At 32.3% G+C, this 13,133-nt stretch overlaps 1 protein-coding gene across 1 annotated transcript in view; it reads right to left on the bottom strand.

Annotated features, from left to right (window-relative positions):
* Nucleotides 1-13,133, bottom strand: part of LOC106470688 (rabankyrin-5-like) — a gene marked incomplete at its 5' end in the record, with an annotated part of 38,340 nt that overhangs the window by 23,110 nt on the left and 2,097 nt on the right. Inside the window, 8 exons of the mRNA XM_022399329.1 lie at nucleotides 2,393-2,561; nucleotides 4,095-4,347; nucleotides 4,576-4,798; nucleotides 5,551-5,648; nucleotides 6,499-6,707; nucleotides 7,964-8,168; nucleotides 8,772-8,937; nucleotides 11,623-11,772. Of these exons, the coding sequence (XP_022255037.1) occupies nucleotides 2,393-2,561; nucleotides 4,095-4,347; nucleotides 4,576-4,798; nucleotides 5,551-5,648; nucleotides 6,499-6,707; nucleotides 7,964-8,168; nucleotides 8,772-8,937; nucleotides 11,623-11,772 (1,473 nt within the window). The remainder of the gene's footprint in view (nucleotides 1-2,392; nucleotides 2,562-4,094; nucleotides 4,348-4,575; nucleotides 4,799-5,550; nucleotides 5,649-6,498; nucleotides 6,708-7,963; nucleotides 8,169-8,771; nucleotides 8,938-11,622; nucleotides 11,773-13,133) is intronic.

Raw genomic sequence — 13,133 nt, 5'->3', positions numbered from 1 at the left:
GCTTGAATCAACCACTAGACACCAGGTGTGCTGACATCTGGGAGCTTGAGCAAGAAACACAAGTATAAATAATCTCTTTGTTCGGACACCAGCCAAGAAGATGACACGGGACACCCGTGTCAAGAAGATGACACAAATATATTAGCTCATTGTTGTATTTTTCTATGTTTTTAACATAATTTAGGTAATTTATTGATGCCATAACATCTTATACATCATAACACAGCAAAATCTACCGCTAAGTTAGAGTGTTTTCTGATGGAGAAATGGTCAAACCAAATAAAAACACGATGTTACTAGAAACCTCTTAACAACAGCAGGATATACTGTAACTCTGTAATTTCTAGGCCAATCAGCAAACACGATGCTACTAGAAACCTCTTAACAACAGCAGGATATACTGTAACTCTGTAATTTCTAGGCCAATCAGCAAACACGATGCTACTAGAAACTTCTTAACAACAGCAGGATATACTGTAACTCTGTAATTTCTAGACCAATCAACTTTTACCAGGTTTTTCTCAAAAACTGAAACTTAGTTCTACTCCTATTCAAAAGCACAAACAAGTTTTTACTGAAATCATAAACTACCAGGTGATGCTTAAGTACTTCGATTGCAATTCATATAAAGCTTTCAACTAAAATGATAAAGAGCACAACTTATTTTTTTCTTTATATTAGAATCTGCCCAAAAAATTCCTAATATTAGGTTTTTACTCAATCGTTCAAGTGTGGTATTCAGTTGTTGCCCAAATCTGGGTTTAGACCTACATTTTTTGTGTAGCAATCCCTGAATGAAGTTTTTTTGTATTGGATTCCCTGTATGAGTCACCAGAAAAATAACCAACTTTAATAGACAACAAAGTTCTGGACTGAAAAAAAAAAGTCTTCGGTGGAGAAAATAAGCACATACACTATAAGTTGCAGGTTAACTCTGTTCAGCTTGGTAAAAATGTACGTTTTAAATTTTAATTAATCAACTTTATTATCAATGTACATCAAGAATCTTGGTATCAAAATATCCAAGTTCTAATTTCTTACTTAAAAACAATTCTCAATCTTCACTTCTCTGTGTAATGTGACGAGTCTACATTCTGTAATCCCCCTATAGATGTTACATCTTCCCTACTAGGGTTTTCAGTGTATGATATCAATTAGAATCACACACCGTACACAATTACAAAAAAAAATTAAAAATGTGAACCCCCTGCTTTCTTGAGTTGCTGAGCAAATTTGTCAAATCCACCAAGAAACCCTTCCCATAGCTTTCAAGGGAATTGTCCAAACATATGTACTTATCTGGTGGACATTTTTATAACCAATAGAAAGATCATGTTCTCCTCTACATAAAGCTACAACTGTTTCTTCTCAGCCTTATATCTTTTGTTCTTGCCGTTGTTCAACTCCAAGCAGCTAACAGAACTTCAACCTAAGCCTAAGTTAAAATGTGAATGCAAAAACCACGTGTTGTTTACATTGTCTAACGGAAACAGTTAGTGGGCTCTTGGTGTGATTCATTCCTTTGAACCGAATGCTGTGGTCTAAGGTACAGAAAATATCATAAAGTTAAAAGTAAATGGATGTGAAAAGGTTAACAGTTGACAATGTGAGGGTTAGTGACGATCTTGTGATAGATGATGCATTAAATAAAAGGAACTATTAATCTTAGTTCATATTTTTCAACTTTTCCTTTCATTATGATTTTGTTACAGTTAGAGAAAATAAGAAATAAAAGATAGGTTTTGTGGAAGAAAAAGTTTTGATATTAATTTCAGAGGTTTTAGAGATTATGCAAATGAAATATGAAGATTGTAAAGTGAAAACAACCTTTCATTTAGACCAATACAGTAAAGGCATCATAAATTCACAAACATATCTTTAGTAAAAATATTCTATTACAAAATCAAATTTTTTGTGTAGTACAGACTAGATATATTTACTGAAATCTTGCCATATTTTGTGAAGATACACTTAGTACATTCAGAATTATAATATGTACAATTTCAAGGTTACGAGGTGGGTTGTATCGACCAACTTCCTATGGAAATAAAGCTTGTTTACATACCAAAAAGACTAGCATGACTCAAAGAAAAGAGCTAGTTCAATGTTTTATCTTGAAGATTCCTTTCATTTGAAGACGTGAAAACAACAACTACATCACCACATTCGAGAATATTTTGAAAGATATCAACTTCAGTAACACAACTTATTACTTCAAGAGAATCTTTAAACATTAACACCATCTTCTCAAAATTCAATGAAATACCAATATTAATATGAATTCTTCAGGAATTAAATGTAACTGCAATCTAGATTTGCACACAAAAAATGAATTAAGAAATATAGACCATAAAAGTTTATTCAACAGATTTGTTATAGAATTCACTTTTACCAAGATTGATGATATGTCTTCTTGCCCACTTTCTAATGCGACCCACAGAGGGTAGTTTTTGTTTTCATCTAATACATTCATGTCAGCTCCTCGTAAACAGAGGGCTTCAACTACAGCAGGAAGGTGGCGCTTTATGGCCAGCTGCAGAGGTGTATCATTGTCTTTGGTCCTAATGAAAAAATTAAAGCAACTCGTACTTAACAGTAGAACTAAACCAGGTCATGTAACAATTTAAATAGTCATCTTAAAATTACCTTTGAAGCTGGATATAAATTAATCCGAAAAGTCAAATATATTGTATCATAATTGTTAATACAGAAACTTTTGCTTGAAGGACTCACACGATTAACATCTCTATTTAAGGATATTTATCAATGGCATTGCAAATATTAACGTAATAAAAAGTGTGCTTTTTTATATTTATTCATACTTAACAAGTGAAATAAAAAGATTTACATACATTCAACATATCAGAAAGACTGAAAGTCATATTCTTGAATAGCCAAAGAGGCTTGTGAAAAAAAATATATACAGTGAGCATTTTACTATTTTTTTTTGGAAAGATTTCATTTTATAAACATATAGTTTTATACTGTTAACAGTATAAAAGCTAATATCCTCTTAAACAGTAATTTTTACTGTCAGTTTATTAATGTATTCATAACAAAAAAGAACAGAAACACTAACTTATAAAAATTAAGTCAACTGAGAGAAATGGAGAAATTATTGAACAAAAATTAGAAAAACAAATGTATTTTAGATTTAGAACATCAACATGAAAAAATTATTGAATCTTAGCAGTTTGCTATATTGTATGAGCACTAATAATAATAATAATAATTATACGAACTTCATTAATTTTTGTTTTTGGTCTGGTATTAAAGATCGGCCTCTGCAACAAAAGAATACAAAAGTAGTGATGACAATAAAGCCGATAATACCTAATATTTATGACTTTTGATTGAGCCATGATTTTGAAAGATGCACTTGAAAAATAAAGGGTACACATATTCCTCAACTCTTGAAATCTCTGCTAATTACCCCGATTATATGTTTACAAGATGTTGAATCTAATACACGTGTAAAAAAAGTTACTGTCTGAGCAGGAACATGCAAAAATTACATCTACAGAATCATGAACTTGATGGGCTGATCGACAAAAAACATTTTAAGTTTTTCACCAGGCTCAGTTGAAATCAAAATAAGAAAAATACCTGGGTAAATAAACATTGCTATTAAAATTAATAACAACGAAGGTTCCAAAAATCATCACACAAACAATACTAGATTTTCTTTAAATGTAAACACAAAGTTCCTTAACATCTGTCAAATTGGAAATATAATGGTAAGTGAGCTTGTTTGTTTGTAATGAATTTTGCGCAAAGCTAAACGAGGGCTATCTGCGCTAGCCGTCCCTAATTTAGCAGTGTAAGACTAGAGGGAAGGCAGCTAGTCATCATCACCCACCGCCAACTCTTGGGCTACTCTTTACCAACGAATAGTGGGATTGACCGTCACATTATAACGCCCCCACGGCTGAAAGGGTGAGCATGTTTGGTGTGATGGGGATTCGAACCCATGATCCACAGATTGCGAGTCGAATGCCCTAACCACCTGGGCATGCCGGGCCGATAAGTGAGCTACATCAAGAGTAAACATTAAACTGTACATACTAAAGTAATTAAGAGCAATAATAACTTACAAAAGAGAAATATCCGCTCCGTTCTCCAACAGGAATAATGCACTCTTAACATCCTGGTCTTGTATTGCCTGATGCAAGAGACTTAGTCCTTCAGAGTTGGTGACATTGATATTAGCACCACAACTTAAAAGCTTGTGGGAAATTCCGTGAAGCCCCAAGTCAAGGGCTAAGCTCAGTGGAGACTGGTCACGAGAGTTTTTAAGATTGAAGTTAGGGACTATGATTGATGAATCAGTGGAATGGTGTGTATAGACTATAAATACACAGAGAAACACGTATTATTTACACACACACCCACACACACATATATATATATATATATAATTGGTATTGCTAAAAAGAGATGTTAAAATCTTATTTAAGGGTTCTTCTTTAATCTTTAATATATAAAAAATTAGTTACAATTCAAAATAACTAAAAATTAAAAACAATATTAAAATATTCTATACATTCATGGATATTTTTTTCAGTTTTGCCACACCTTTGTGTTCTATAATTGCATTGATAGTTTCCTCATGACCATTCCTTATTGCTAAGTGCAAAGGAGTTTGTTGAAAAGCAAAGTTTTCATCATTTTCAGCAGTAAACACTTCGACAGAATTACGATCGGTTGTCTGGAGATTAGGGTTAGCTCCTTGCTGCAGCAACACAGTAGATAAGTGTGATAACCCATTCTCACAGGCTACATGGAGGGGACTTTCTCCCTTTGGGAATAGAATGAAAAAAAAAAATCCTTGATTTACTTTCTCTAGTATTTGTTTGTCATTAAGCACAAAATTATACAATGGATTACCTGTGCTCTACCCACCACAGGTATCAAAACCAAATTTTATAACAGGTAAAATCTTTACTTCCCCAATGTTATAATAAAAATGTATTCCACACATTAAAAAAAAAAAGAATTATTACATGAGAGACAACTTCTGAAACTACCAGTTCTCAGGAAAGTCACATTTTCCAATTAGTGTGTACCTTATAAAAGCATTCATGTTTATCTGCCTTCCAAAAGCATTCATGTTATCATGTTTATTTACCTTCCAAAAGCATTCAGATTGTGTGTCTTTCGCAAATATTTAGGTACTTTTTAGAAAGCATGTTTTTTTTTACAGAGTAACGAGTTTCAGTGAATATATATGTATATACACACACAGACACATATATTATTCAATACTATAAAGTTATTTGAAATTTCGGTATCAATAATTTTAGAATAACCGAGATACAAAGTTGCCATTGCTTACTTTACAGTACCTTTCCTTGTGGTGTTTCGACTCCAAATGGTTCGTTATGGCAATTGTTGATGTTTACGAGTTCTCTGCACCATGGGATTTTTGTACAAATTTGTGACAATTACTAGCTGAATACATCGTCTCCTAATACTTTTTTAATGAATATGTATACCTACATAAACTTACAAGATAATTAAAACATCGCCCCCCATTCGTTTAATACTTACTTTATTGTTGGTCAAGTTAGGTATTGCACCATGAGTTGCCAGAAATACTCCCGCTGGTTCATTTCTAGCTCTTGCTGCCAGATGGAGTAAACTATCACCTAATAATAAACGAAGAGTAACTAGAAGTTACAGCACACCGACAGTAAATAGAAAGTTCAAGCAAAACAACCCATACCTATTGGAAACTACTGATATTAAGCACTGACAATGTGATACACTGTAAGGTGATTTCTATAGTAATGTTTAATTTCCGGCAAGTACAAATAAATTAATCTATTACTCAATACAATTAGAGGAACATTTCTGGGAGGTTACACATTGCTTTCCTCTTGCGACTAAGAATAGTAACAGCATCTAATTATTCAATCAAAGTTTTATAGTTTCAGTAAAACTGTTTTGTAACTCCGCTATAAATTAAATCAGTCTTAACAAACGATTGTATTACACTAGGAGTAACAATCAACATTTCCCAATATAAACATAAGTTAATAATAAGGTCAAATCTACTCTATCATCGTCACTATTATATCCAGTCTTTGGTTAAAAGTTATAGCCTCAAATGCCCCCCCCCATTAAAAATTATTACTTTTTTCTTTTGATGTATCTTTTTTGAATCATCACTTTTAAAACTGTGCTTCGTAAAGTGACGGACCACCTCAACAAACAGTTTCTACATACTTCAATGATATTATTAATGGAGTACAATATTCATTAAAAAAAAAGTGTGATAAAACTCACGATAAGTCATACATCATTGACCAAACCTCTAGTTACCGTTTTCAATTATTATTATTGTATATCCTGTGATTTAAAGTTTAGGTACTTTGATTATTACTATTTAGACTACGGTCACTAGTTATTATGTTACCTTCCAACAAACCACACCAATCACCGCTGTCAAGTCAGAACTTTTCTAACATTACTAGCAAATCTGACACGATTTCTTACCATTAGACGGATTGATAGCATCAACGCAGGCTCCTCGCTTCACCAAACGAGCAGCAAAGCTGTCATCGTCATAGCTTCCAAACTGAAGAGCATACCAGAGAACAGTTTCTCCATTTACGTTTCTTAGCTCCAGGTCTAAATTTTCAGATGCCAGTAATAACGAAAATACTGGGGTGTTTTTAGCTGCTACTGCTCTATGTAAAGCAGTGCTATAAGACAGTGAATAACAAAGCATGTAACTTCTGGTGCACCAAAAGCAACCTTATGTAATAAAAGTATAATATTATATCTGGGATGAAAGAATTTTTTTTAAAAGCATATCTCTCGCAGAAGTAGTAACCTCAAGCAATATCCTATAACGATTAAAGTTCGCATCCGTTTGTTTACGTTTTCACAAATAAATATGTTGTGTTAGTGTGTTCATCTTCTTGTTAAGAGGGTTTTTTTTTTTCTATGTTTGAACAAGGATGATGCAAAAGAAACTAGAGGTAGGACTAGTATTACATTCGTTTAGACAGTAGTTGGTAATACTACTGGTGTTGTAGGTTTTAGCATTACGGTATTATCAAATAGAGTTTCTTCTACGTTGACCTCATTCTTTGGGAAAATTCCAACATTTTATGCTCGATCCTCTTACCTTTAAGCTAAGGAAAAAACCAGCTCTTAACCAATTGTGAAAATGTAAAGAAACAACAGAATACAAGGTAGACTGAAAACTTCATATTATACAAGCAAAGTATTGTGTACATATCATTAAAACAACAAACTTTCATAATTAAAACACCAAACCTGGGACAGGGATTCAAACCCGCAGATTACAAGTCGAGTGCCCTAACCACCTGGCCATGCCGGGTCTACCAGTGATGTTACACTGTTGGTTAAATGTCTCATGTGGTTTTCTATACAGTATTACTTCACTGTTAATACAAAAAAAGGGTTAAAAATAACTTATCAGGCCATATAGTTTACTCTCAATCACTCATTGTTTATCTTTTCATTGTAATCACCATTAAAGCCACAGTTTTCTGATTGCATACGAGATAACTGATTGTTGATCATCATGTGAAATTTTCTTAGCCTTTTCCTTTGCAGAGTAGAGGCGATTTATAACACAACAAGTATTGTTGATTAGGGAACCATATGATGGTCCGTTGCACTATGCAAGCCCGTCCAATCATCTTTTCCCTTAAGGTCGCCAGCAGTTGGAGACAATCGTATTTTCTTTTGATTGCTAATGTTGATAAACTCTGATCATACATATCTTTGAGTTGAGAGTAAAAGAAGGGTTTTTAATCAACAAAACAAATCATTCACTCGTCACAAAAGTTACTTTACAAAACTGAAAAAATAAAAACAAGACCATAACAAAAATGAAAAATGTGACCATCACGTATCTGGAAAACAATGCTGTAACAGGCCTTTATAATAAAATAATCTCAACTCTCGATCAGTTCCTCATACTTACTTTCCATTACTGTCCTGAAGGTTAGGGTTGGCTCCATTTTTCACTAATTTTTCAGCTACTCTTGTCATTCCTTCTACAATATCCTTGTTGGCATCCTCCAAACCAAAGCTCGACACTAGATGAAGAGGAGTTTCCTTTTCTATTGGAGTCGTACTGTTAACCGATGCTTTATGTTCTATCAGAAAGTTTGCTGCAAATTCATCCCCTGGTGGTGAAATGAACATAAAAAAGTTGTTGCAGTTGACAGAAGAAACACAATCATTCAAGTATTACTGTAACAGAGCTGGTTACATCTGTTAAGCCTATGTGTTCATGTATACATAGAAAGGTGGATACATCATAAGATTATACAGGTGGTCAAATTTTTCTACAACACGAGAAAACACACAGTAATTGGTTGAAAATCAATATTCATACTGCGTTACATTAATCTGTAAATAGTAAAGGCTTCTTTCTTCACCAGGAGATGGTCCAAAAAACAATTATCTGAGAATCCTGTCAGGTTTTAAAGACGTAAAGTAACAAGAGACTTAATCCAACATTTGAAGAAACAAAGATTAAATCTTTAATGTGAATTTTTATATTAGTGAGCTACTCAATGAAAGTATTTATTCTAACCAATGTTTAATAAAATAGACCTTCTAGACTACATTTAAAAAACAAAACTAATAAGAATTCTTGAATAAAGATTCTTTAGAGAGATCTATGTACTACTTAGCACTAGGAGAACGATTCATTTCTTGTGCACTCTGTTGAGTGCAGAGCCACAATTAAAAGTTTTTAACTAGCTATGAATGTACTAGTTTACCTCTTTTTACTGCTTTGTGAAGTAAAGTCTCTCCATGGCTATCAGTGGCATTCACGCTAGCTCGATGACTAACAAGTGTTTTGCTGATACTCTCCTGTTGGGTCTTTAGAGCAAGATCTAACGGCAAATCACCTTGCAAGTCAATTTCATTCAGTTTTCCAGGTAACTAGAAGAATATTAGATGTCATAATGATAGTATTTTAATATTCAGCAATAGAGACAAAATTTTCAACTATTTTCTGGAAATACACAACAGACAAGTTGTTTAAAATCTGCTTTTAAAATTTAAAAAAATATTCTTCCCTGTTAAGATGTCACAAGAACAATCAATCCTTTTGTAAAAGTCTTTTCTTTTTATTTGTTCATAGACTACTATTATTACTTTTTAGCATAACTAAAATTCATAGAACTTGGAAAAACTCATGATTTAACATTTACTTTGTACATGTAATTATGATCAGCTACAATTATTTGTTACGGTACGTTTATATCATAAACACGTTTAACACTTACTTTGCACATGTAATTATGATCAGCTACAATTATTTGTTACGGTACGTTTATATCATAAACACGTTTAACATTTACTTTGTACATGTAATTATGATCAGCTACAATTATTTGTTACGGTACGTTTATATCATAAACACGTTTAACAACCCCAAACTGTCATTAAATCAGCAATGTAGAGCAGAAATGGATACTTGATGAAATACATAATACCATGTTTAATGGCATTCTGTAAAAGGTCATGGAATGTGACCTTTGACACCCACCCATGCAAATAGGTTTAATATCTATAGTTGCATATCTTTGAAGTATTTTGTAAAATATGAAGCAGATGGTGAAAAGAAAAAGAAACCTTTATCACTGACATAATTAAAGATTAATATGAGTATATTTTGCTCAACTTGAACTTCATTCCCAAAGTTTGTATAGAATTCTATTTTGAATGTTAAACGTGTTTATAATATAAATATACTGTAACAAATAATTCTAGCTGATGATGATTACATGTGCAAAGTAAATGTTAAACGTGTTTATGATATAAACTTACTGTAACAAATAATTCTAGCTGATCATAATTACATGTGCAAAGTAAATGTTAAACGTGTTTATGATATAAACTTACTGTAACAAATAATTCTAGCTGATCATAATTACATGTGCAAAGATAATGTTAAACGTGTTTATGATATAAACGTACTGTAACAAATAATTCTAGCTGATCATAATTACACGTGCAAAGTAAATGTTAAACGTGTTTATGATATAAACTTACTGTAACAAATAATTCTAGCTGATCATAATTACATGTGCAAAGTAAATGTTAAATGTGTTTATGATATAAACTTACTGTAACAAATAATTCTAGCTTATCATAATTACATGAACAAAGTAAGTGTTAAACGTGTTTATGATATAAACGTACTGTAACAAATAATTGTAGCTGATCATAATTACATGAACAAAGTAAGACCAAGTATTAGTACAAAAGTTATGTCTGTGTATAATCAGATGTGTTACAAAGTATTAGTACACAAGATATGTCTGTGTATAATCAGATGTTACCAAGTATTAGTACACAAGATATGTCTGTGTATAATCAGATGTGTTATAAAGTATTAGTACACAAGATATGTCTGTGTATAATCAGATGTGTTACCAAGTATTAGTACACAAGATATGTCTATGTATTGATGATGTCAGTGTGTTGTTCACGTGAAGAATAAAAGTACCTTTGTCCATCGTACAATATCTATATTGCTTTCGTATAACCTCTAAAACCTCCTAAATAAATATCTAGAGTCTTTTCAATATCCATATCTATCACATCTGGTATTTACTGTCCATTTATAATCAGATGTGTTACAAAGTATTAGTACACAAGATATGTCTGTGTATAATCAGATGTGTTACCAAGTATTAGTACACAAGATATGTCTGTGTATAATCAGATGTGTAACAAAGTATTAGTACAAAAGATATGTATAATCAGATGTGTAAGATATGTATAATCAGATGTGTTACCAAGTGTTAGTACACAAGATATGTCTGTGTATAATCAGATGTGTTACAAAGTATTAGTACAAAAGATATGTATAATCAGATGTGTTACCAAGTATTAGTACAAAAGATATGTATAATCAGATGTGTTACCAAGTATTAGTACAAAAGATATGTATAATCAGATGTGTTACCAAGTATTAGTACACAAGATATATCTGTGTGTACTAATACTTTGTAACACATCTGATTATACACAGACATATCTTGTGTACTAATACTTGGTAACACATCTGATTATACACAGACATATCTTGTGTACAAATACTTTGTAACACATCTGATTTTTTGTGTACAAGAGACTTGTGAATTTTACTCAAAGCATGCACTATCTTGTGTAGATACATGTAGTTAATTTGGTATTACTGTTAAAATTCATTCTCCAGTATAAGGTCGGTCAACTGGACTGACCATGTACATATCCAGTTAACACAATTATAATTATTTAATTATAGTATATTGACACTTGTGTATAAAGTTAAAATCATAAATAATATTCAATGTTAAACTGGTACACAGTTAGAAACATTTTATTTAGGCCTATCTGTGGCTTTCAAAAAAATTGACGACTCTACATGTTTCGACGTTACAACGTCCTTACTCCTGAGGATGACGTTGTAACGTCGAAACATGTAGAGTCGTCAACTTTTTTTTAGGCCACAGATAGGCCTAAATAAAATGTTTTGAACTGTGTGCCAGTTTAACGTTGAATATTATTTATGATTTTTATAATTATTTACTTAGAATGTTCAAGAAGATATCATTACACGAGACACCATATTACCTGAGAATCATATTCGATTAGATAGAGAAATACAACATCCTCTCTCTCAGTTCTGACTGCCATATGAAGAGGATAATCTGTTTTAGCCTTGAACATCTGGTATAACAATGGAGCATTCATATGGGCAAAATCATCACTGGTGAAGTCGCTCTATGGAACAGAAACGATAATTAGTGTTATCAAAATACCACAAACAGAAAGAGGAACCTCATTTTTAATTTCTGTAGTACATACTGCTGTATAAAAACATTTTAACACTAGTAATAAACTAACTTATAACATCAAATTTATTAATTTTCTTTAATTGGACATTCAATGTTTCATTTTACAGCTTCTTCAGAAGCATTCCATTAAAACACAAACAAAAACTGACAGTACAAAGCTAGAGAGATTATCTGTAGATTTACAAAAACGAGTAACCTCCCTAAGGTGCTTTTAGATGAACTTAAACCCTCTAATTGTTACAAGGATAGATAATTAAAATAACATTCAAACAAAACAATTAGAAAACCACTTTTTTTCTTAACTTCAACTCTCATAATCCAAAAGCTTCCAAGAATTAAAAAGAACTGATTGGAACTGTAGTGAAGAAAAAAACAGTACAAATTTTGAACTAAAATAATTCCTTTTGAGCAACAAATTTCCACCTTTTTACTTTGAACACATTTTCAGGGATTACGAAAAGCAAAAATTAGCCTCACACACACACCTCCAACATGAAAAAAACGCAAATAAATCAAGAGGAAAAAAAAAGACAATTTTCCAAAGATAACACACATAAAAAAGATTACTTTTAAGGTACCTCCAAGAAAATAAAAACTATAATAAGGAAATCAGAACTGTCAAGTAAAGCTATAGAACCCTCAAAAGCCAAATTATAAAACCTTAGTACACTATCTTACAATGTAATAAAGCTAAGTGTCTTACAAGAAATGTGTTTGCAGCGTAAGGACGGATATCTTGTTTCCAATGTAGTTTACTCACTTACACGTATCATCTGTCATGATACACACGTAGCAGAAACAAGAAGAACCCCACACACAAGGATAAGAACACATTGACTCTCTTTATAAACAACAACATGAAAGAAGCACAGCTGCCGATAATTGTTTAACAAATCATTGACGAGTAACATCTGACTTTAACTCACCATTCCCTGTACAAATCCTTGCCAAGTACACTGACAGAGAATTCAAAGAAGCTCTTTTCATCGGACAACTACGACTACAGATGAATAGCGACAAAGGATGGAACCTATAAGTTTGTCCCACCAAAACTAACTTTTTGTTGTCAATTAAAACTGTCAGATCCTTTGATACCTTACCTGGAAAGTATAGACCACTTAGTCTTACTTTTCAACCGAGAAAAACCTAAAAGAGTTTAATAAAAGTAGATTTGCAAAACAGAGTGGACTTGTAGTACTTGTACATTCAGAAAAATTCTGATATGGTCCCACAAAATGGACTAGCTAAGAAACTCGTATTGGGGGGGGGACTACTAAATTGAATTGT

The sequence above is a fragment of the Limulus polyphemus genome, unplaced genomic scaffold (genome assembly GCF_000517525.1).
Source record: "Limulus polyphemus unplaced genomic scaffold, Limulus_polyphemus-2.1.2 Scaffold4160, whole genome shotgun sequence".
NCBI lineage: Eukaryota > Metazoa > Arthropoda > Merostomata > Xiphosura > Limulidae > Limulus > Limulus polyphemus.
This window is presented reverse-complemented; position numbering and strand designations above follow the sequence as displayed.